At 44.3% G+C, this 24,380-nt stretch overlaps 1 protein-coding gene and 1 pseudogene across 2 annotated transcripts in view; both read right to left on the reverse strand.

Annotated features, from left to right (window-relative positions):
- The window catches only part of LOC144105335 (uncharacterized protein CG43867), an 80,135-nt gene that overhangs the window by 54,656 nt on the left and 1,099 nt on the right, over window positions 1–24,380 (reverse strand). For both annotated transcript variants that reach the window (XR_013308767.1, XM_077638471.1), the window contains exons 2-7: window positions 14,581–14,836; window positions 12,857–13,000; window positions 12,092–12,198; window positions 8,913–9,102; window positions 7,665–7,728; window positions 4,834–4,925 (exon numbers count right to left, since the gene is read on the reverse strand). Coding sequence is in view for 1 of the 2 variants with exons in the window: in XM_077638471.1 (XP_077494597.1) it covers window positions 4,834–4,925; window positions 7,665–7,728; window positions 8,913–9,102; window positions 12,092–12,198; window positions 12,857–13,000; window positions 14,581–14,757 (774 nt within the window). In the remaining variant the exon portion in view is untranslated. The remainder of the gene's footprint in view (window positions 1–4,833; window positions 4,926–7,664; window positions 7,729–8,912; window positions 9,103–12,091; window positions 12,199–12,856; window positions 13,001–14,580; window positions 14,837–24,380) is intronic.
- On the reverse strand, window positions 21,126–21,222 carry LOC144105771 (U6 spliceosomal RNA; annotated as a pseudogene).

Consider the following 24,380-nt stretch of genomic DNA (forward strand, 5'->3'; position numbering starts at 1 on the left):
TTTCATGTCTGCATACCGAGCGTGGAGCGTACCACAATTTCATATGTGAGGCTGACAATTATGAACTTCGTGAAGTATGAATGCGTTGCCATGCGCGCATTATAATAATTGTATCGCGGAATCCTTGGAAACGATTGCACGTCAGCTTGTGAAGGCTGCTTGATGCATGGTACTGCTACCATGATAGTTAATATTTGTGTGTCTATTTATTTTCATCGCCTTTCTGTGTTTAACAAACCAATAGAAAATATTTTAGGTTTCCTAAGTGCCGTTAACAGGTCGCAAACAAATGCGTGTGATGTGCATGTGAGTGTTTTAGAGCGGTGTCTGCATGCATGTACACAATACAACAACCCGCGCGGCCGCAGGAGCATTAAACATTGCCGTTTTAGATAACAATAAATTATGTTCAGTAATGCCTTCAGCGGATGCAAAGACAAGCATTAGGCGATCCATCCTTTGGCTCGAAGAGGCTGAGAGCTGAGCTGCTCTTCGCAACATGAAGCCGGACACCGTTTTCACGCCTCAAGTGATCAAATCAGGGTTCTCACATGTCCTTCGAATCTTTGGACAAACCATAGTGTTGTCTTCCCACTTTTTTATAACTGTATCAGTGGAAACACTGCCTGTCGGAACCGAACCATCAGACGCAGCAGCCGTCACGGCGCGACGCACGCCGAGCAGTCAGGAGGCGTGTAATGGTGGCGTGCTCACGTGATCAAAGATGGCAGCCTTCATGATACGGCGCTGTAAAGCGTCCATAGCGGGCTAGTTGGTCGTTCTACGTTTCTCTGTAACAGTGTCTCTTGGTGCATTCGTTATGCCAACATATGCATTCGTTGGTTGTCTCTTCCAAAGTTAGCACACCCCTATGTCATTGAAATCTGGTGGCTGGCAAGACATCTGTTGCTATGCGTATGCCATGGCTTCAGTGCGCAAATTTCACATCAAAGCAAGCAATTAACACGTGCAGCTACAAACATGCAACCACCTTAAGGCACACCCAGTTGCCTGTTGCATTACTGATCCCATAGTAGAGTGGTATGAGGAAAGTATTGTATACTGGCTGGTTACTGTATTTACATGATTGTAAGTCGACTCCAATGTAAGTCGACCCCACCCCCCCCCCCCCCCCTCCAACATCACATTTCTGAAAAAAAAAAAAATTGGAGGTCGTTTACTCTTGGCCTCTAACAATATAATGTGATAGCACTATCCTGGGGCCTCCGCTTATCGCCAGCCGCTATTGGCTGCCGCGCGCGGGAGCGCCTATGGGCACATTCCAAAACGAAAATGTATTAGTCGCTGGACTACTCATCCACACTTGTGCCATTGTCCTTACTAGCATTGCCGTCATGATCGCTGCTGCGGTCCCACAGCTCGTCGTTCTAAAATTGTCGTGCAGCGAAATCCCCCACTTCATAAACAGCCACATCACAACATCGTGAGGAAGAGCTGAAAATTTTGCCTCGCTGCAGCTGCCACACCTGTATCACCCGTTGCGAACGTCGAACTTGCGGCCCGGCACGCAGTTCCTTTCTTCGGCGTAAAGAATGACAACGATCTTGAATGTAGCCGTGAACGAGCGTCGGTTGCTTACCGACCCGGAGCACAAATGACGAATGACGCAAGCAGTAAATTAAAAACTTGTGAAACACGGCCGGCAGTACTCAGATGCGTCAGAGCCAAAGAAAAACCACGTGTGAGCGGCGTTGGCTCTTCTGTTGGCGACCGACATTCCCCGGCACCGCTGCGGTTCCGAGTGGGGGTGCCGCCGCGATTGGAACAGCGGCCCTTTCATTAACTATCCTCGCTCCCTTGATCGCCGAATGCGCGGTTAAAGTAAACAAAAAAAAACCTTGGATGACGTCTACTAAGATTAGAACGCGAATGCGTTATCGGGCCGCCGCCGCTTGTCAACAGCCGTAGTCAGCAGCCACACGTGGGGAGTGTGGGGAGCCAGTTTGCTGCTTATCGACAGCCGCCATCAGCAGCCTCGCGCAGGGTGGGGATGCTGGTTCTGCACGTTGACATATGCAGTTGCTCAAGGCCAGCACCAAGAGCGATGCGACGGAGCTGTGCAACAAAAATGCAACCACACGGTAGCATGCCTGCAATAATGCCCCCAATAGGCACTGCAGGTATCAGATTAAAAAATAATAAAAAAACTAAATATTGTATGTTCTGAATTTTAGACAACAGGATAAACTCCACTGCGTTAGTTAAAACAACTGATAAGGTAAGAAAATCCCCATTCAAAAATTCTTTAAAAAATAAAATGCATAAGAATAAAATCAATACAAGAGAAGTCTGCCAGCTGTAAAGCCCTCGCTGTAAATTTTTTGTTGATGTAAAGCAGCAAGTACAGTAGAGCCCCAATACTAATACGACTTTCAAAAGATTGCGTGAAACCATTGCTATTGTTCCACACTTCAGGTACTAATTAGAAATCTAGCACGATGGACACATTTGCATGATAAACGCACTTGCTACATCATCATCATCATCATCATCATCATCAGCCTTGCTACACCCACTGCAGGGCAAAGGCCTCTCCCATGTCTCTCCAATGAACCCTATCCTTTGCCAGCTGCATCCACCCTTTGCCTGCAAACTTCTTAATCTCATCCGCCCATCTAACCTTCTGCCGCCCCCTGCTACGCTTACTTTCTCTTGGAACCCACTCCGTTACCCTTAAAGACCAGCGGTTATCTTGCCTTCGCATCACATGCCCTGCCCAAGCCCATTTCTTTCTCTTGATTTCGACTAGGATGTCATTAACCCGTGTTTGTTCCCTCACCCACTCTGCCCGCTTCCGATCTCTTAACGTTACACCTATCATTTTTCTTTCCATGGCTCGCTGCGTTGTCCTTAACTTAAGCTGAACTCTTTTCGTTAGCCTCCACGTTTCTGCCCCGTAGGTGAGTACCGGTAAGATTATGCTGTTGTACACTTTCCTCTTGAGGGAAATTGGTAAACTGCCACTCATGATCTGCGAGAATTTGCCATATGCGCTCCACCCCATTCTTATCCTTCTAGTTATCTCCCTCTCATGATCCGGATCAGCTGTCACTACCTGCCCTAAGTAGACGTATTCCGGCACAATTTCTAGGCTCTCGCTGCCAATTGTGAACTGTTGTTCCCTTGCTAGACTGTTGAACATTACCTTGGTTTTCTGCATGTTAATTTTTAGACCCATCGATCTGCTCTGCCTGTCTAACTCGTTGATCATGATTTTGGTGTTGACAAAGTGCATGTGCACTCCTGTGACTATGCTCTAAGTAGGGGTGGCATGCATCGCGAAATCGATGCTTCGGAGTATGCGAAAGAAGTATGGCTACTCCGAATATTCCACAACTAGAGTGCACCCACACTGGTGGCATGCTTCCTGCAACAAACATGCTGCCCATCATCAAGCTGGGCAACAGCAAATGGGTAGAAAGCAGCTTGTTCAGTGTTGCTATGAACTGTGAAATGAACATGCAATTGATTTTTGTATTACTTTCATTAGCCGAGCAAGCGAAAAAGCTGGTCCGGTGGCTGTGGCTCACAAACACACAGTTCAAGATGTCCGCAAAATTGGCATGGCAGAAAGCTGCGCATCTGATTATGTCATGATCTGCACATGTCTCCGCCTTAATTCTGATTTGGGATACCTTGATATCTGTCAATACAGTTCTCTACCAGCACCTCTCATAACAGAAAGTTTCTGCCAGTTGATGCAATAGTGGAATCTCGATGATATGACCATGGTTGACATGAATTTTGGGATGATACAAATTCGCAAAATTACCTTGAGAATTGTGTATTATGTGCACAATTTCAAATGTTCCAAACACTCTTCCATGCCACTACGAATGATACGAACACGCGAGCCGCGACTACATCCTCCAGCACTAAAGCGCTGCCAGCACATAGCCCATGTGGTGATTGCCACGCGGCCTGCACATCGCCGACGTCGCAATTGTCAGTCGCACTGCATGTGCTGCATCAGCAGTGAGTGGTGGTCTGTGGTGTAAATAAATTCCATCAGCCGTAAACAAATCTGAATAAATGCATCTTGAGTTCTTCTGCATGCAGATTTTGTTAGTTTTGGTTGATACGAATTTAAAACGATACAAATATTTTTCATGACCGTGTGAGATTCGTATCATTCAGATTCTAATGGACAAGTTTGCATCATATAATCGAGACTTTTATATCGCAGCAGTGGCCAAGTGGTTGAGCATCCGCCTTGCATGCAGGTGGTGCGGGGTTCGATCCCCAGTGCCACCGGGTACCCACCAGTGATACAATGGGTACAAGCTTTCCCCTTGCCTGGTGCTCGGCTAATCAGGGGTGAAATTCTTGAAAGTGGGTCTTTGAACCCACATTGAGTAATCGAAAACACCTTGTGCCATGGCGCTCTTTGGCCATAGACGCCCTTGTGCCATAAAAATCCATAATCGTCATCATCAGAGACTTTTAAAGCATTATCACTACACAAGGTTAGCTGGGCCTGCAGTTATTAGTTGTAAAATGCATACCATCACATGAATGGGGGACAGCTAAGTGGAGTTCAGTTCAAAGAAAGTACCTACTGCTCCATAACTTACTTTACTCTGTTCAGTCTAATCAAGCTAGTGACGTAAGACCAGATAGCAGGCGTGGACAAATCAAATGGCCCATAAGAGAGGGTATTGGGGCAGACTTTAGGCTCTATGTTGGCAACTGTTGTCACGAAGTTTCAAAAACATAGCCAGGTTACTAAAAACAAATCTTAAAAAATACACATAACTCCACTTGTCCTAAGTCAAAGCGAAAGGAGCAGAGCATGAGCTGAGCAGGACGCACCCCCTTGACGGCAGCGTACACGGGCACACTGAGCTCGGAGAAGGCGCTGTGCAGGCGGCTACCCGGTAGAGTGCCCTCTAGGCTCGAGGCGCCTGGAGAGAGCAGGAGAAACAAAACTGTAAGCGCCACCAGCACATTTAAAGAGGCACCACAATGTTTTCCTCAGTGCCGATTAACCTGGTAAAATCCGATTCCTTATGCGTTCCAGAGACCAGTGCAAAAAGAATTATTGAAATTGAACTACGCAAATGAAAGACATTCCACTAAGAAAATTCGAAACAAAAGGATCCCACAAAAACACGTTTCACTCTCCCATTTCGCTCACCCAGTGCCCACACTGGGCATTACCAAGAAGAACCGTGTCTTGCACATAGGCAGCAGAAGCTTGCATGCAATTGTAGCTTAGTCAGGGCAGCCCACAGCCACGCATTTTGAAGGCATCATCTCTCTATGCAAGCACTGCAGTCAGGGCAGGGGTGACTAACTCAACAAAGAAAGCTTGGGGATGACCTCGCCTCCTGTCCCAAGTTTCTCTGCATGTTTTGAGGCAGGGTGTGTCAACCAGCTCTTTTTATATTTTTCTCTTGCTGCTTCTCAGTGTGGTTCGAACAACAGTGCTGGTCACCATGAAAGTTTGAGTGAAATGGGGAACGTCTCCCCTAGCAAAGGCCTTGCTAGTTTTTGTTCACTATAACTGCCTGTGGCATGTGAGAAGCTTACAGCACTCAGAAAAATCCTTGGATCCATTTCCCAAGTATAAAGAAACCAGGTTCAAATTGGTCGCCCAACCAATAAGAAAGGCAGCGCCCAGATATGGCTGCCACCTCATTTCTGTTCAAATCGCCGCTGCGTTTTCACACCATCTGTTCAAAATGAGCATTTTTGGAGAAGATTAAAACATTAAAGATTACAATTTCGGAGACCAATTTGGCCGTTCAGGCATCACAGTGTCCCAAGAATTGCATGCAAACAATAAAGACCTCATGCTTGATTTATGTTGCAGGGCCCATTTAGGAGACGCTGAGGAGAAATTGATGCTGGCCTGTAATAATAAAATTAATAACAATAATAATAAAAACTGGGGGACACTTAAGCTCCGCCTTGATTGGTATGACGCCACAGTGGTTCCTCTTGCCCACGCAGACACGGACGATGTTTCCTCCTTTGCAATCCCAATCATTACACGAACGACTACACGACATACATATAAAGCCCCCGCTTTAATCAAGCCGTACGAATGTGTCTGTATGGTGTAGTGGTAGTGTGTCTGACTTTCAGCCTTACTGAGGGCCCGAGGGCCACACAGCGGCTAAATGTTTCGAACGACAAAGGGTTAATGAAATGAGCCAAGAGGCGAACTTTATGTGTGCATAGAAGAAAACTGCAACACTAAGTAAAGCCCCACCAAAGCTTCTGAGGTGCAGAACAATGGCTTTGAATTAACAAGGTTTTACTGCACGTGGAATCAGTCATTCTCTATTTAACACACAGATCCCTGGGAGTCCTCATACCACTCCTGGTGCAGTGGTGCAGCGGTTAAGCAGTGAGCCACTGCCTTTCTATGGCACGTGCTGCCACTGGTGGGGCTTGTGCGCACAACTCAGGTTGTTGTTCTTCCCGAGCAACTTCTTGCGATCAGTTGAACTAACACCTGCCACGGTGGCAGTGGACAGCACACAAAACCTGGTGGGCTTGTGAGCAGACGCCACAAAGCAAGCTTCAAACAAACAAATGAACAAACAAACGAACAAACAGGAGAAACAAACTCCCAATGGCTAAATGCGGGGAATACCCGCTATAAGTCCTGACGCACTAAAACAAGCACAAAACATTGCCCGTTTCACCTTTGTTTCACTCCCTTGTTCGTTTCAGTGCACAAGCACAGTGTGCCTCATATATTCACAACTACAGCCACCATCTGCAAAGATACACTGAGCACCTAAGCAAAAGCACAGAAACAGACTCTACTCATGTTTGATCTCCAGAACAGGACATGTTTCTCTTCAACGACAAGGATCTGACAAAGCTATACAGCTTTTCCACACAGCTAATCACAGTTGCTCCCTAACCACAAAGGCTGTGCAGTGCATCCCCTAATCAAGGTTGTCTGCACCAATTTCAGCCTAACAGTGGCACCCCCTGGTGGTGGTGCAAGAAAACGAACACAGGATCAGCCATGCTCAGTGCACATATAATTATCAACAATAACCTGTTTTTGGATTGTTGATCTGTTGCAATATAATTTCTTTTCAATACTTTTATCTGTCATAATACTAATAATACAATACTTTTCTCTGTTCCTGGACTGCAGTAGCATTTTGTGTCACTCATTCGTCTGCTAACTCTGCACTTTCAGTCATGCAGGTAATCACAGATCTAGCAGGCACTAAACCTTAGGATCACCAGCCGTACTAACCAGAGAGAAAAAATCACTGTTGTGCATTGAATTAAGAAACTAAAGCCTGAATAAAGGCAGAAATGTACAAGCCAGCGCCAGCACTGCATAATTATCATGTATACCTCTCTACTGCAGTTTCAACACCGCCAGTATTTGCCGAAAGAATATACCAGTTTCATTTCACTGTGTATACCTACAAACAGCCTGTGCAGTCTACACTTACAGGCCTGTACTGTTCACAAAGCACAAAAAAAAGCACAACTGTACTTTTTTCCATGATGCAAGCCCCGCGTTCTGTTGCTATTGTTTCAAGCCTCAATGCTCACTCTTTACCAAACCAAAATTTACCTATTTCACTATTTACCAAACCAAAATTCACCTATTTCACTATTTACCAGTTTGGCCAATTTCACTGTTAACCACACCTGCTCACCTGATGTGCCTGAGTGGAGGGACTGAATGATGCCATTGGCTGCCACCTCGTAGATGCGGGACTCCTGCATGGGTGATTCGTTTAACATACTAACAACTGACTCAACCATGCAACCAATCAATAAACTTGTACTGTAGCAGGACACTTCTACAGGCATGCAGTCACAAGAACACATGGCTCCTTAGCCGCGCTTGGCTGCTGACCCGAGAGAAGCGAGTTCGATTGCGGCTGCAGCGGTCGAATTTCGATGGAGGCGAAATTCCAGAGGTCCGTGTACTGTGAAATGCCAGTGCATGTTAAAGAACCCCAGGTGGTCGGAATTTCCACAGTCCTTCACTACGGCGTCCCTCATAGCCTGAGTAGCTTTCGGGTGTTCAACCCCCATAAACCATAAACTTGGCCCATTGATGCACTGTGTATGATCCCTATGTAGCAAGTCCTCGCACTACTTTTGCTGTAGTTTCACTGGTATCAACAGTTTCTGTACCAAACATTGGAATTCTAGCTATGCGGTATTTGTAGTTCATTGCTTGAATGTCTTATGTAAATTATCAGCCCATAAATGTTTTGCATAATGTTTAAAAAAAATGAAAAAGGTAGCAAGAAAAGCGGACACAAAAATCTGACACAAAACTTATATTGAAAATTCGAGGCTCCGAAAATTTTAATTGAACAGATAGCACCTATATTCCATTACAGGTAAAAATTCTGCTCCTCGCAGCCTCTCCCACAAAAGTTCTTGTAAGCAGGTACAGGCATCAAGCACTTGTTCTGAAATTGTACAGATTGGCACTTTTTCCCTTGTGTAATCATTAAAAACATTTGATAATTAGCCTCATTAGATAATTAACTTTGAAAAATGGAAAAAAATACTACAGACGGGGCAATACTGGACAACTGGTCTTTTTTAAAAGCTTGGTTACATTCTGCTGGGACGCCTGGTATTATTGCTTGCAAGCGTAAAATGGAAATCGGCGAAATTCATGATTTTTTAAGTAATGTTTTTTTAGCAAAGTGATATTTTCATCATGTATTCTTCGGACTGTTCGATTATTTTGACCATTTCTTGAGTCCCACCGATTCTGAAAAATTGGTCAGCAAGTGATCGGTTTTTCCCAGACTGGTCAACAATACTCTAGGTTGCTTTCATGAAAAAATTTTTAAGCTTTGTAGATGGAATAAAGTTCACACCCATGGCCCCACCACAGACACGAGGAACGAATGCAACAGAGTCGTCATGGTGCTCACCCAAGAGGGAAAGCGATGCCTGGGTGGAGTTGGGGGTCTGCCGCTGGCATCAACACCACCGCTTCCAGGCACGGGGGGTCCCTCCTCTCGACTGGGGGTGTAGATCTCAGCATAGTCGTGCAGCTCCTCTTCTGGCGCCACTACACCCCGGCGACACCCTTCTGTGGTAGACAGGGACGGGCTTGGCCAGCTGCATCGCCATCATTATCCATTGCCCCTTAAGGGCTCCCATACGGAGGGCATTACTGCATTTACTCACACGACGAACACACTTGCGTAATAAGCATTCCCACCCTACATTAGTCCTTAAAATTTTGCACAGTGTAAATTTTACTCCACATAATAAACACCCCTTTCTAATTAGCACCAATGTTTTCACAAACTAGTGCATCTATCATGAAATTACATGTGGTAAATGAGAAGGGAACAAGAACATCAAAAGTACACTGCGGTCATTCGGCCCTAAACCAGTGGACTAAAGAGAGATCAAAATTGTGGATAAGTAACCAGAAAGTAAGACTGAAAATATATGAGAAATGCAAACTGAAGAAATTGGAAGAAACAAGCAATCAGCGTAAATCGTGTGATATGATAAGGATAATCTACGAGTCAATTCATTAATTTTAACACATCATACATGGTCGCAGACGAACTCCAATCTTCATTTCAACATAAACAGGCTGCGGACAAACTTGCTTAGTGACCGAGAGGTTAAATCAGCTAAGGTTGGTCCTCCTGTGTACGCTATACCAAACAGCTACGTTGAAACTGCTTCATCAGTTCCTACTTCACAGTAACAACAGTTTATCAAAGTAGTAATCATGTGTGTCCACCACGATGCAGCCCACCAGAAAGGTAGCACCAAAAGTATGTGTTTCAAACCCCTGCAGCCCTGAAGTTGTCACAAATACCTGACACATTTAACAAAGTTGAAACGTGGAATGCCTCAGTGTCATTACTTGTTCAATGAAGGCATGTTCATGCTCTTGAATAGCCTTGCCCTTACCCATTGCGTCTCCACACATTCCCGGCTGTCATTTCCGATAGTACTAGTCCCAAAGAAATGGATAAATCAAACAAGTACATTATGCATCGGGCCAAGTAGCATCTAGAACCGTTTTATCAGCTGTAGCAGACAGAAAAGACGCTGGCACATTCGCACGCAAACTGCTTCTGGCTAATGCCTACCGGCCACATTCAATGACAAAAGCATGAACCAGTCTTAACGGGCTCAAGCCTTCAGTTTGGTGAGAGAAGCAAACGAGTTCACTGCATGCATGCTTTTAAGCAAGACCGTTTACAGAATTGTAACTGACACCGAATGTGCAATGTGGCAAGGTGTTCTTTGCCTCCTTCACATCAGTAATTGTCATACGTGTGTCATCGGCAAACTAGCAAACCTTGCCTCATTCTTGAATTAGCCTCTGAGTAACACTGAGGTGATGTCTCCTTCCAATACTTGTCCGTAGTAAATTTTGAATGTGTGGCTTTTCCTGGATATGGTGATGTTTGCGCGACAACAAAAGATGCGTTCATGGCTAAGAAACTTATGTTGTGGCATCTACACTGTAGAGGATTCTGTGATCCTCATTTTTAAGTGAATGATGTTGTAGCCTACCCTCCGAGATCCGTGCCCACAGAACTGTATCAATAAACCACAGTTTACATGTCAAATTAGCCGAGGGTTCCAACACCTGTACATTGAATTGCTTAGCCTTCTCTAGCTTGTAGAGGCTCCACTTCCATAGAAAGTAGCACCTTCGTCATTACAAAGTGGTAACCTGTCAGTAGAGGCTTGCAACAGTTTGTACTCAGCGTCCTTTTAGGGCACTCTTGAGACCTCAACAGAACTGTTATGAAAGACGTGCTAGCCAGAGCAGCTTTGGAGCATAAAATGGGTAGTAGCAAGCATCCAGCACTTATTTAAAGCAATTTACAACTACTCAACACATTACAATGGATACAGTACATACACAAGTTCAGCAGATATTAACAGATGCCTCGGAGCAACCTAATGCAATATGCAATTCTCAAAACTGATCAACTCAAAATAAAAAAAGCAAATAAAAAATATGCGCTGCACATAGCCACAAAGCGGCCCTGAAGAAAACTATAGCACATGAGCATACTGTATAAGCGCGTGTAAGGGCCGCACCCTGTTTTCCCAAAGGAAATATTAAAAAAAATAATACCCCTGTAAGGGCCGCACCCAAACTTTCCATGACCCACACAGGAATAGGCTTCGAAATGCACATGCAGTAACCTCTGCGATCAGCTCCGGCTGCGAGCAAAGGTGCGCTTGATCGCGGAGGCAACACATGCGCACAGGAGCTTCCAGGTACCACCCACGAATGGCGCCCGAGGCCGTGGCTCATCATCATCATCGTCAACTTTTTCCTCCGCCACGAGCTCATGCTATCCATATCGGCATCAGTAGCAGTAGCGCCAGCCTTTCGTGGTTGTCAAAGGCACGGGAATTGTGGTAGCATGTTAGTTGACCATAGTTGTGGCTTTTGTGTGCTGCCACTGAGCGTTGCAGTTTTAGTAGCACGATGGGAAATCACCTTAATAGCTACACGGCTGGAAGTTTGCCGGTGGAACACGGCAAGCGTGAGGCAGGCACGAAATTCGAAATGGCCGAGAAGTGCATCCGACGATGGTGCAACCAAAAGGATGTATTGAGGAACACAAGCTGCAAAAAGCGCGCTTTCGGAGGCAAGCCGTGCAAGTTTCCCGAAATGGAAGAAGAGCTGCTCTGCTGAGTGATGGAAGCATGGAACAAACGGCTACGTGCTGACAGTGGATATTCTGCACGAACTTTTGTGGGATGAGAGTGCACCAGAGCACAGCATCTGCTCAGAGTCGCAAGACTCCACGAGTAACCATTGAATGTAGAATAAATGCCACCCATTTCCTGATTGGTGTGTTTTTACTTTAAAAAACTTTTCTTGCGCACATAGAGTGTATAGGCCGCACCCCGAAAACTGGCCCTCAAATGTGGGAAAAAGAGTGCAGCCCTCACACGTGTTTATACGGTATTTCTATGGAAGGGCTACATGTGTACCTGCACATGACAGATCACATCACACCCTGTGCGCCTTCAGTTTTGGACGCCAGCTTTGAGCTATCACTGGTGAAAGCAGTGGAACTGAGAGCCCTGCGCAGAGGACAATGCTCACCCCTTGTGGGCAGAGCTGTCCTCCTCGGGCGAAGCCATGGAGCTGCAGGAGGACAGAGCGGCAACGTCCCGGAACCGCTTGCGCTCTAGCCGCACTCCGGGGCAACTCTGCATGGGGGGAGGGGGCGTCACTACAGAAAGGCCAAAAACAGCTGAACACTGTTGGGACTGTGTGGCAGCGAAGGCATCTGCAACAACAGATCTAGTGGCAGACAGTGTCACAGGAGGGTGTTAGTGTATGAGCCCTTCCCAACTGCAACGAATCTGATGACAATTCCCAGTTGCTGTGAACACTTCAACCGTGATTCATTAAAGAGCAGCTTGTTGGCAGTAAACATCTAGGTGAGGAGCACATGACCATGCTGGAGAGTTTGCCAAGTGCTGTGTTTTTATGAGGCAGGTGTGCTTAGTGAATTTTTTATTAACACAAATTTTGTGTTTTTTTGCATTTTTGGTTTTCAATGTGAAAAGTCATTTAATATGAACTCCGAATGCAACGAATCAAACCTGCTCAACTGCCACATTTGTTATAAGTGGGTTTGACTGTAATGCATTTCTCTCAACAAAATTAGTCGGCAGTTCTAGCTCCTTTATCATCTTTGCTCGCATGCATCCTTGTGCCTGTGTGCTGACAGTATGCTACGTAATCTGTTCTGCTGCAATGTTCTTCGTGGACCGCTCCGCACGTGTTACAAGACACCTTGAAGGAGTGGAGTAGTGACATAAAGCAGGGTGAATGCATGAGCAACACTGGGAGACACCCTACCGTGGGGTGGAGCACCGCAGCCGTGTATGCGGGTGGCGCCTCGTCGTCCTCGGGCGGACCTGTGCTGGCTGCCAGCTGCTCGCTCAGCTGCGCCAGTCGCCGCCTGAGTTCCTCCAGCTGCTCATTGCAACGCTCATTCTGTTCCTGCACACGGCCACAGCCCAGAGCACACTTAGAGCGCACCCAGTGCAAAGGCCTGTGCAACCAACTGTACACGCCACAGTGTGACAAGGAAAATATCCGGTGACAAATGCGCACACAAAAGCTGATTTTAAATGTCCCATTCAAGGAGTGCTCAAAGCCAGGAGTGGTCGCAGTACATCCAAAATATACGCTACTCACTGTAAACGTGTGCACATTCATTCAAGAGGTAATAAAAAAATCGATGTAAGGCTTTGGAAACTTTGCAAGGTAGTAAATTCAAATGCAAGGAGTGCCAGCAGGAAGCAAAGATCCACTAAGATAAAATCCCAGTTTGAGCTGGTGAAGGACATGCGACCTGGAAAATAATAGCTCCAAATAGAGAAGCAATACATATCATGTCTCATTTGCACCAGTAGCAAAGTTGCTGCCATACCAAAAAGGCAATAAGAGGAAAAGAGGACATTACACAAGCCTTTATCCTCATCTTTCCCATAATTTGTTTTTTGCACAATTACAATTTATAGATTGTGGAGCTTGATGTCCAAAAGCGACACATGAGCTGGGCTACCAGGGACGCCGCAGTATCGGGCTCTGAATTAATTTCAACCAGCTGAGGTTCTTTAATGTGTGCCGAAATTGCACAGCACACAAGCACCTTTTGCACTTCAACTGAACAATCCCGTACTTACAGTCTCATTTCTGAATGGACAGACAGTTGAAATAATGTCAAGGAACAAGTCATACCACTGACCAATCACTGTAAATTCAACGGTGGCCACAATCCAAGCTAAGTGGTCATCTTCGAGTGGTCAGTGGCTGTCCACAATCTGTAGGCCCCTTGTAACCAATGTGTGCCTTATCTGTGCTGACAACCCTACACTACCCATAAGAATTGCTTTGAGTAATTCTGTCCAGTTTCTAATGATTACAAGATAGCATCTGGAAGGTAGTATAAATGAAAGCAATGTCTTCTTCTTAGACTAGGTCACTAAATGTAATCTGTGCTTCCTTCTAAGCGAGTATCCTGGCAGTTTGCAAACTGGATTCTGCGGAAACCTTGGGCTCCTTGTAGTGTTTTCAGGGCAACCCAAGCACCTAAATCCATGCATGCCTCAACCCTGCCACCTTTCCTTTACCCGCTAAATTTGGGGCCTAATCATACTATAGCTGCTTAAAAGAGACTCTTTCCCATGTTGCCAGACATAATTGAATTTAGACATTTTTTAATGAGCTGCATATCTGTACGCCCTTTTCTGCATGCATGTCAGGCAGCAAGAAATAGAGGCCAAAACGTACGGGACGCTCGGCACCTTTAGCAAGCTGTTGGGGTTTCCAGACAAATATTTGCACTGTGATGCATAATGTGAGAATCCAGCAATAGCTGCTATGCTTTGCTGCACGTGCAATAACGCCAGCAAAAGAAAGCAACATCTCACGTGTAGTATCCCTACCTTCTCCCCTCACACCTATCTCCACTATATGGACTCTTATGCCAACTTTATAGGTCCAGGGGTTCATGCCACTAACGGCTATCGCTGAAAATGACTGAGCTCCCCCAGTGCGCCCCGATGAGACCAAACCTGCAGGCGGGTGTTGTGCTCCTCGAGCTGTCGCAGGCGCTGGGCGACCCAGAGGCGCACTGCCTGTGCCTGGGCGTGGGCGCGCTGGGCCTGGTGTGCGCGCAGCTGCCGCTGCTGGGCCAGCTCCCGCTCGAGCCGCAGCACCTCCTCCGCTAGGCGCAGCACTTGCTCACCCATCCACCCCTCTCACCCGCTCCTACAACTGCGGGCAACGCCCACCTCCGCATCATCCTCCACCTCGTCGCCCACCGCCCTCCTGCAAGAGATTGCGCATACAGTAGTGACCACTGTGATGCACTGTAGAGGGACTGCTACAATACGATTCATTTCTCTCAAGACATGCGACACTCCTTGTCAAGACATCACAGCCTCTTCCCAAGAGATGACGCAAGCAGTCCATGCAACTCCCAGCTTGGTCATGAGCCTTCTGTCACTTTCACTCCCGTTCCGCAGACAGGTTAAAAACTAAACAAGGTCCAAGCACATCTAGGTGTTGTTGCTAAAATTCTGAGTACAGCTGCCTCCACTGTAAAGAAATCTGCACCCTTAAGGGTGCGTTTCCATGTTTATAACCTGCACCCTTGCAGCCCCCAAAATGGGTGCAAAGTACAACTGTCATATTTATACCATAGAGTGTGATCTGAGTAGCAAAAGTATGAACTCCTATAGCTATACTGATCATTTCTTTGGTGATTGCACTCTTTGAGGGAAGCTGAACAGTCCCTATAAAAAGCTACCCATGACTTGCTTCAATATGTGCTATAATTATGGAATCCCCCAGTACATATCTAAAATACCCAGATATGTCTTTCACAGCGTGTCTGCGCCTGTTTGCAGGGGAGTTGCATTTCTGATGCCCACATAATGTTCGACGCATAAATTTTTGGAATATATTGAAAAATGCACAAAGAAAAAAAGGAACTCCTAAGAGGCCAACCTTCAAAAAATCTGCTCGCACAAGATGCCAGCATGTGCCATGTAATTAAGCCAGAGGAAAACAAACAGGTTAAAGCATCACTGGAATGAGTCATACAAGGATACTAAGCTCAGGAGGCACATACTTTCTCCGCATTTATATACCCCAATAGAGCGAGCCTCCATTTGGAATCAGTGGCGCATAGAAGTTGAGCTAAAATCATTCAGTTATTTCTTACATCAAGGAGGCAAAAATCCCTATTTTATGTGCAGGTACTGAACCTGCAGCTATCTTTCAATGGAAAACTTAACTAGCTCACATCACGTTAGAAGCATGCTTAATCAAAAACTGCAAAGTTGTCCAAAAAGTAATAGACCATCCGTACACCGTTGCATCTGTGCACTTTTAAACACTGTATGGGTGCATTAACAGTATTGCCGTGCTCAGCGCTCCCTTTACAAAAAAAAGAACTAAGGACGTGAAAAGGGTGCCCTCATTTGGGTTACGCATCTAAAGGCGTAAATTCTTTTTATTCTGCTGCAGAGAACGGGAAGCCTAGTCAGACAATTGGACTGGTGCTGCCACCTGCTGAGAAAGTGAAAAAGCACTGTAGAAAGCAGGTTTTGTGTGTCACTTCGAGTAATGCTCTTGTTAGCCATTGTCATGGTTAAGCTTACAATACACAAAAGTCAACTGCTTGTACCTCCCAGAAAAAAACAAGAAAACTAATCACAAAAAAGGCTGCGACCGTATGGAAGACGTTGAAGTAATGGGCCTTAGCTTTATTGGCCATGCGTAAAACGAAAGTCTTTCTGCATCCAGTGGGGACAGTGAAGAAAACCGTGAGTGGTTCGGAGAAGTAACAACTTTTCCACCTAGCGGATCAATCGAAGCCTAGCGCCATCTATCAGAGAAATTACGATGCACGTCTACCCATTGTCGAGTTACACTTCCTCAAGATACGTCCCAAACGGAATTTGCTTTGTTTGGGGGATCAAGGTGGGCATAGAATTCGGCTTGCGGTGCGATATGGTAACACTTGAATTATTAACGGCATGAATACAATATTTACCTATTATTTAATTGTGGTTTTATTTCTATACCACAACCCATAGAGTTTTATTTGCCTATCAAATTCGGTACACAACTGTCCCCGGATGGGTGCCCCTTGTTGTCAGAGTATATATATAACGGAACGAATGTATACATATATAGCGGTCCCGTAACGGGACAGTTTTCTTACCGAATATAGGATATCTTTGAGGGAGAGGGGGAAAAGAAATAGTGCCGCACAACCAATTTTAATGGCCGCCATTAAAATGTCGCCAACTATGTCAAAACTATGTCGCCATTTTGTCCCCTGACATCATACTCGCATAGTTCCACCTCTATCCACCATATTGGACTGTGATGTCATCATTGGCATGTGGCAGGTGGTTGTTTCTACAATGCTATTGTAGATGGTGATACAAGTCTCAAAGCGAGATGTGCTGTTTTCTAATTACTGCCACAGATCGCGCTGTGATCTCAGGGTGGTAGCAGACCTCACGAAATCTCGAAACGGGATGAGTAGTTGCTGCCACAGATGGCGCTGTTATCTCAGGGTGGCAGCAAACCCCACGAAGTCCCGAAACGTGATGAGTAGTTGCTGCCACAGATGGCGCTGTGATCTCAGGGTGGTAGCAGACACCACGAAGTCCCGAAACGTGATGAGTACGAGCTAACGCTCTTAAAATTTTTTAGCTTACACAGGCAGCAGAATGTCTCTGCACAAGACTTGGGAACAAAATGACAGCAAATAAAAAATTTCTTTTTATAAGCCAGGAGGTAAATGCATGTGAGTGATTGTTTGTAATGCACTCTATAGAACGTATCAACCAACTTTAAACCAATGCAGACATGAAACCGAAAGAGTATTGCTAGTGTCGACACTAAGAAGGCATTATATTAGGTCACAGTAACGCAGTTAACTGGTTGGCGTTAACACCTGTCTTCTAAACTGCTAGGAGGCTGCAGGAAATTTATAATTTGACCAATGATATATACTACAAATGTCCCAATTTCTACGAATAACAGTTTCTAGAAACGTTTTTGACACTCTGAAGAAAGCACAAACCTAGAGAAATACAAGACTGGTCGCTCATATTTATGAACGACTACTGTGGCTACATGACCTTGAGCTGCCTATCAAGAGTCAGTACCGCAGCATGAGCAGAAATGAGATGAGTTTTGCAGTAAGGTACTCCAACAAATTAATTGTTATTTGGGCATTCTTTTCACACGCTATAACTTTCTAATCCAAGCTTACTCATGTACCTTACATGCTAATTTTGTTAGCTAACTAGCAGGAATACAAAATTTATGCCTCCTTGCACTAGGCAACCAGCAGTTCTCTTAGTTTCCATTCTAGCAATAAACACTATGCTTTAAACCTTTGGCAGAGGTTATACCTGGAGGTGCCCTGTACACGCTGTTATATGCTTTCCTTGCCTTGTTATGTATACCTTTGTAGTAAAACTGGCCACAAAAAATTCAAAGCTGGTCTTCCAGAGATATACTCCATGTAGTCCAGTTTTTATCTGCTACATGGCCAAGTAAAGATCTGGTACCAGCTGCCTGACAGTTTTTCATGGACAGAAGCAGAGTACACACTCTCATTTTTTAAGGCATTTGATATTGGTGAGAAAAGTAAAGGAAGGTTTATTCACGCATTATGCTTATGACATTAGCGTTTCCGCCTTGAAAACGGCATCCGGTGTGCCGCCCTTATCACTCCGTCGTCGCACTTCCAGCTTATCTTTATTTCATAAAATCTTCAATAGCCCTACGTGCACCGCTCCTTATATTTTCCCTCCCCTAGCACGCATTTCACTCCGCACCAGTCATCATTTTCATTTGACCCGTCCACTCTCCCACACTGTCACCTTTGCCAATTCCTTTTTTCCCCGCACAGCTGCAGACTGGAACGGCCTTCCAGGCGGCATTGCCACCATCACCTATTCATCCAAGTTCATTGAAAATGTAAAAAATTACGTACAATTGTAAGAATGCTTTTTTTATTATTAGTTCCCACCCCTTATGTAATGCACCAGTCATGGGGCCTTTAAGAAAATAAAATGAAATGAAATGACAGTACTCCGCAAAATATAAAATTCTGAGCAAATAACGCATCAATTCCAATACACAAAAAAAAAGCAAATGAACACGGTTGCTTGCTGTCTGCAGGATATGTCAACAACTTCTTTTTGTTCGTGAGCTTTACTCGATCATGTGCTGCTCTTACTGTAAACGTCATGGGTTGTTTTTGGGTAAAACCTGATCTTACCGGATTCTTATGCCCTGAACATACTTCTTAAAAATTGGGTTAAACCCGATTTCTCCTTGGAAATGAGCCTTTTAGACAAAGTTGGTATTCCAGTTCACAAAGCTGAAAACACCACAAAAACAAAATCACGAATATCTAGTTCTTATCCCAGAAAGGTGCCTTCGGTCAACTAGGGATCCTATACCTCTTTTAACACTCATTTTCATGATGCTAATAAATTTGAGGATGAGTTCGAAAAGAGTGATTTAGAAGTGAGGGGCCAAACCATGGCTACCAACCAGATGTCGTACATGATGCGCAACCCACGCTAACGACCACCTGATCAAAGGACCTTCTGCCTTTAAAATCATAGTTCTGATGTCGAATGTTTTCCCACTGTACAAATAAAGCCGGGTCAAGGCCTTACTCAATTATGGCAGGGCTTCATAGAACACTGGTAACATACGCGACAAGATATCTGTAACAGATAAAAAAAAATCTTAATTGGTAAATAATTTTTTTCAGTGGGTTTTGCAATTTCCATGCTTACGAAATAATGAGCAGAAAAATGGGGCACTTTATGTACAGCAGGAAAACGAATAATAGTGAACTAAAGTCCCTAGATCAGCTTTATCTAAGGGCTTTATAGTGAACTACATTGCGTTGCAAAAAATGACCCGAAAATCCCGAACTGCTAAATTTTTTTCAGAATAGCCCAATTTTCACCCGAATCTGGGCTAGAAAAATATCACCCAATTTTGCCCCCCCCCCCCCCCCCCAAATTCCAGAAGAAATAAAACCCAAAAATGAAGGGCTTTTTATATATGCTAGGAACTTATGAACAAATCATTCTGAGCAGGTCTCTGCTGCTACTAATCATTTTTTTCATGGTGACAAGCATTATGTGTCCTTGAATGGCATACTGGCCACATGCACTGACACGGCATTTTCATAAGTGCTCATAAGAGCCAATCTGCTGGCAAAAAAATTTCACACACGAGCGGTATTTCAGAAGGACAGACATTTGGGTAAGTTGGTCTGGTGTCGTGGAGGATATACCAGTGCAAAAGACAGGAGCGTGAAAGGGCGCAAAACAAGCGCTGACTCGCAACTGATGTTTATTGAAGTGAACAAGGAATATACAGAACAACCAAGCAATACCACAAACAACACAATCACTGAAAAGCACACAGCATAGCATGAGTCATTACTTGCCCCAAATCACTTCCCTGATCGAGATAGCCCAACTCGCGGCATGTTAACCTAAGATGTGTCTAGCCTCAGTAAATTCTCCATTTAATCTGCAATGAATGATTCGCCAAGATGTGCGTTGCCAAAAGGAACAAGTAGTAATTTTGACATCCCTTACAATACACAATGAAGTTAGAAACCTCTACCATTATCTAAAGACCTCTTTAGATATTGAAATCGAAAACAATTTACCTTGCAGTTTGACCTACATAAACCCGGCCACAAGATAACAGCCTTCGATAGACCACCGCGGGAAATTAACGAGGCTAGACACATCTTACGACTTATCTTACACATCTTATAGGTGTCAACTTCCCAGGCCAATTTTATGAGTAAAATGTGCTTGTTCACACTGTTTCTTGGGTGCAGATCCTAGAGGCTACACTACACTGCAATTCACTTCAAAATTGCACAAGCTGTCCTATTCGGTAAGGATATCACGAGTTTGAACTGGTGGGAAAATTTCTACATACAATTTTCTTGGAGGCAAACGCATCTTTTGTCACTGGACAGACGTCAGCAAGGCTAGAATGAGCCGGAGAAGCAATGTTTACTGAGACACCAACATGTGCCAGGCAGTTCTCATACATCTTAAGGCTTCCTCTCAGACAATTATTTTGAGACAGTATCAAAACAAATTTTCAAGTTTGATCTAGAAGCGGTCTCTTTATAGGCATCATCCTGACTAATGGCCTTGCAATTACAGCACATTCCACTTTGCCTCGTTAAACACTGTATACAAACTTAAAGACCACTGACAACATGAGCTGCATTTCATTTTGTTTCCTTGTTGTGAACAGTAGATCTGATAATCCTGTTAGCGCTGTTTCTAGCACTAATATTCGGATATGTGTGCTTAAATTACTTTGAAACACAAAGATCTCAGCACACACGATGTCACGGCCCAGTCATTTCAACCGATAGATATGGAGCCCTTAGTTCTAATACATGGGCAATCAATAAGTGGGTAAACGCTGAGTGTATTACAAGTTTTGTAAAATGTTAAGAGTATGCTAATTTATGTCATTATTGTTCACACATGCCACCACAATGACCGCATGTGCCAAGAACAAAAAAAAAGTGGAGTACTTAACAATTTTGCGTGTCATCCACATGCAGGGGGCCATGCTCATTTTTTCTGAATTGTGCTAATTTAAGCATGTGTAATTACACACAGTGTGCTTATAGAAGCAGTGTATAACAAAGCAATGCAAAAAACCCAGCAGAGATCCTTACTGGCTGACCTTTTCTCCTCAGGTTTGCTCTTTTTACATACATAAATTCTGGGGTTGTGAGGAAAGCACCTAAAACCACTCTCTACGTATCTGTGTAATGTGGCTGTAGTAACTATGGAAACGATTCCACCACTTCCAGTGAAAAAGTTACAGCCAACAGGTAGCCACAGAATATAAACGTCCGGTGCGCATACAAACAGGCTGTTTCAACTGGCTCCAATAAACTGCATCACTGGAAGAATGAAATATAAGCTGAGACCGATAAAAAATTCCATCTGAGGGCAACATCCTAGTACAACCACAGCTCTGTGAAAGGGAGTTTTTCCAGGACAGGGATTCTGTCACAGTACCTCGTAACTGAAATGCCATGCATTCAGCTTCTGCCCAAAGGCACTTGTGGGCCCGTGCAAAAATGAACTTGTGGCCAGAATGTGCCACCTGTAGTCATGTGGGCATGGGAGCAAATGCACCCACAGAACACAGGTGTGGGATGTCATGTTGTTATCACTGCCCGTCTTCTGCCTTAGTGAGAGGCAAAAAGTCTGGTTGCTGATTGCTGTCTACGTGTGCCCATTTTAGTTTTATGTCTAAATGCATTCACATAACGACCTGAGGCATGGCCAGCATTGTTTCAAAAAGTAATACACTAGAGAGCCACTTTAGTGCTCTCCCTGAAGTAAGGGCATATTTAAACAACCATGTTCTTCCATCACTTTGATATCAACATCCCTCCTTTAGGCTCATGGACTGTTTGATTTCATGCTCCATGTATCCTTGTCAATTATTTTTCATTTAAAACTAGCAAACGAAGGTTCACATTTTCTCTTTTATGCTTCTTTATTTTCCGACTCACTGTCCTACCAATGGACAAGGGAAGGAAAATGAGGGGCTCGTTACGACATGCATGTAAAGAAAGCCAACAGTCACCGAAACCAAGGAGCACAAGAGAATGTTTCTCCCTTTTTTTTAATTGTGGTGTTGATTAATTTCGGAGGTTGTGGGTCCGGATCTCACCTGAGGCATGCGTTGTCTTTTCTTCTACTTTCTAATCAATTATCCCTCATCGATAATATAGTTATACTATTAATTCACCATTAATAGACACCACAATTTTAAAAAAAAGGAGAAACGTTCTCTCGTGCTCCTTGATTTCGGTGACTGCTGGCTTTCTTCTGATGCATGTCTTACCAGTAAACAGTCCTCTACTATCACTAAATTCAAAGCATTTTCCTTCCCTAAAATTGCCAGATATCTGTCTAATGAACCCATAGTTTATGTTTTATGGGGGGTTGAACGTCCCAAAGCGACTCAGGCTATGAGGGACGCCGCAGTGAAGGGTTCCGGAAATTTCGATCGCCTGGGGTTCTTTACCGTGCGCTGACATTGCACAGTACATGGACCTCTAGAATTTCACCTCCACTGAAATTCGACCGCCGCAGATGGGATCGAACCGCGATCTTTCAGTGTCAGCAGCTGAGTGACATAACCACTGAGCCATCGCAGCGGCACAAATGCACCCACAGGAGAATCCCTCAAGCCAAAGTAGATTTCCATTGCAGAGTAAGTAGCCATTTTTATTCATACCTGTGGCACCACACAGCTACAGATGTTATATGTAGAGACTCAAGTGCACACAGCAAAGATCCTGAGTCTTCAGCTACGAAGGTTTCAAGAAATCTTTGTACCTTTTCTCTGCAGCCGTATGTCTGTACCCAGACGTGTGCTAATATGTAATTACTCTGTTAATTCATGGAGATAATTCTCATCAATGCCAACCATACAACAACAAAAACCAGAATTTCCTCTTAAAAGAATATAGATGCCAAATTTCAGTTGCATGTTTTCTTTTTTGTAATAACGCGTAAGGCATTAATGCTTTTTTGTAATAACGCATAAGACATTAATGTACATGGATTACCATGTGGTATTCACCAACAGACAAATAATTTTATAGTTGAACTTCTCTAGTGTGTTTCAGTATTGGTTTCAACAGCTGAATGATGGCTATGACATCAAAGGTCAGTATAGGTCAAAATGGCATGAAGAAAATTGCAATATAATTGCTGCTTTTTCACTCATTGTGGTTCCAGCTCTTGAGGCAAGCTGGATTTACCATATTGCGCGAATCACGACAACGAAGTAGCAGTTATATAATAGTCTTTTCATGCCACACATAACCTAGACTGACCTTTGACATCATAGCCATCGTTTGGCTACTGAAATCGAAACCAAAGCAGGTGAGAGAAGTGCAATCATAACTTATTTATGGGCCGCAGGCGAATACCATGCTGTGGTGATTCATGTATACTAACATCTCAGGCATCACTACAAAGAAAAAATGCATAACCAAAAATTTACTGTCCAACCCTTTTAACATGGGTTTGACAATTCAAAACTTTAACCTCAATTCACACTTTAACCCTACAGCTTTTGTGATGCAGTTGCTGATCGACAGAGCAAGCAGCTAGACAATGGGCCATCAAGTTTGAAGACAGCATAACCATATAATCAATGTACTACAGTTTCTGAAGTCTAGAGGAAAATCTCACAAGTTTGGCACTAAAAGTTAAGTTTTTCCAGTTGTAATGTACCCAGTTGCTTGCTGCCAAGGTTCCAATAAATGATTAAGTTCAGATTACCGATGTACTCAATAGCATCTGTTACAGCTTCGTGTTCGTGAACTGAAACCTAGCTCGCAAATCTAATTCGTGAAAGCAGATCAGCAAAAATTTGAATTAACGCCATGAAAACTAAAGAAGTCACCAGCGAAACAAGTATACCTGCTAGCTAATACTCACGGGAAGAAAGTTTACGAGTAAAACGACCCTCCAATATAGTCGCTCCAGCGAAATTACGAGCTGGTTTTCCGCGGAATTAAGGTCAGAGAAACAGGTGATACATTTTCCAAAGCTAGCGAATTGTAAGAATGTGACACAATAACCATACATGCGGGTTTACAAACTACCGTATAGCTATCTAATAGCCCCATAACTATTATATAAGCAAAACATTTTCCACGATTAAATCTGTTTTACCCTCGCACTGCGCACATTGCTACTAATGCCCTGCAAACTTGTTTCTGCCTCGAAGCACC

Source organism: Amblyomma americanum, chromosome 9 (genome assembly GCF_052857255.1).
Source record: "Amblyomma americanum isolate KBUSLIRL-KWMA chromosome 9, ASM5285725v1, whole genome shotgun sequence".
In the NCBI taxonomy this organism is placed as follows: Eukaryota; Metazoa; Arthropoda; class Arachnida; order Ixodida; family Ixodidae; genus Amblyomma; species Amblyomma americanum.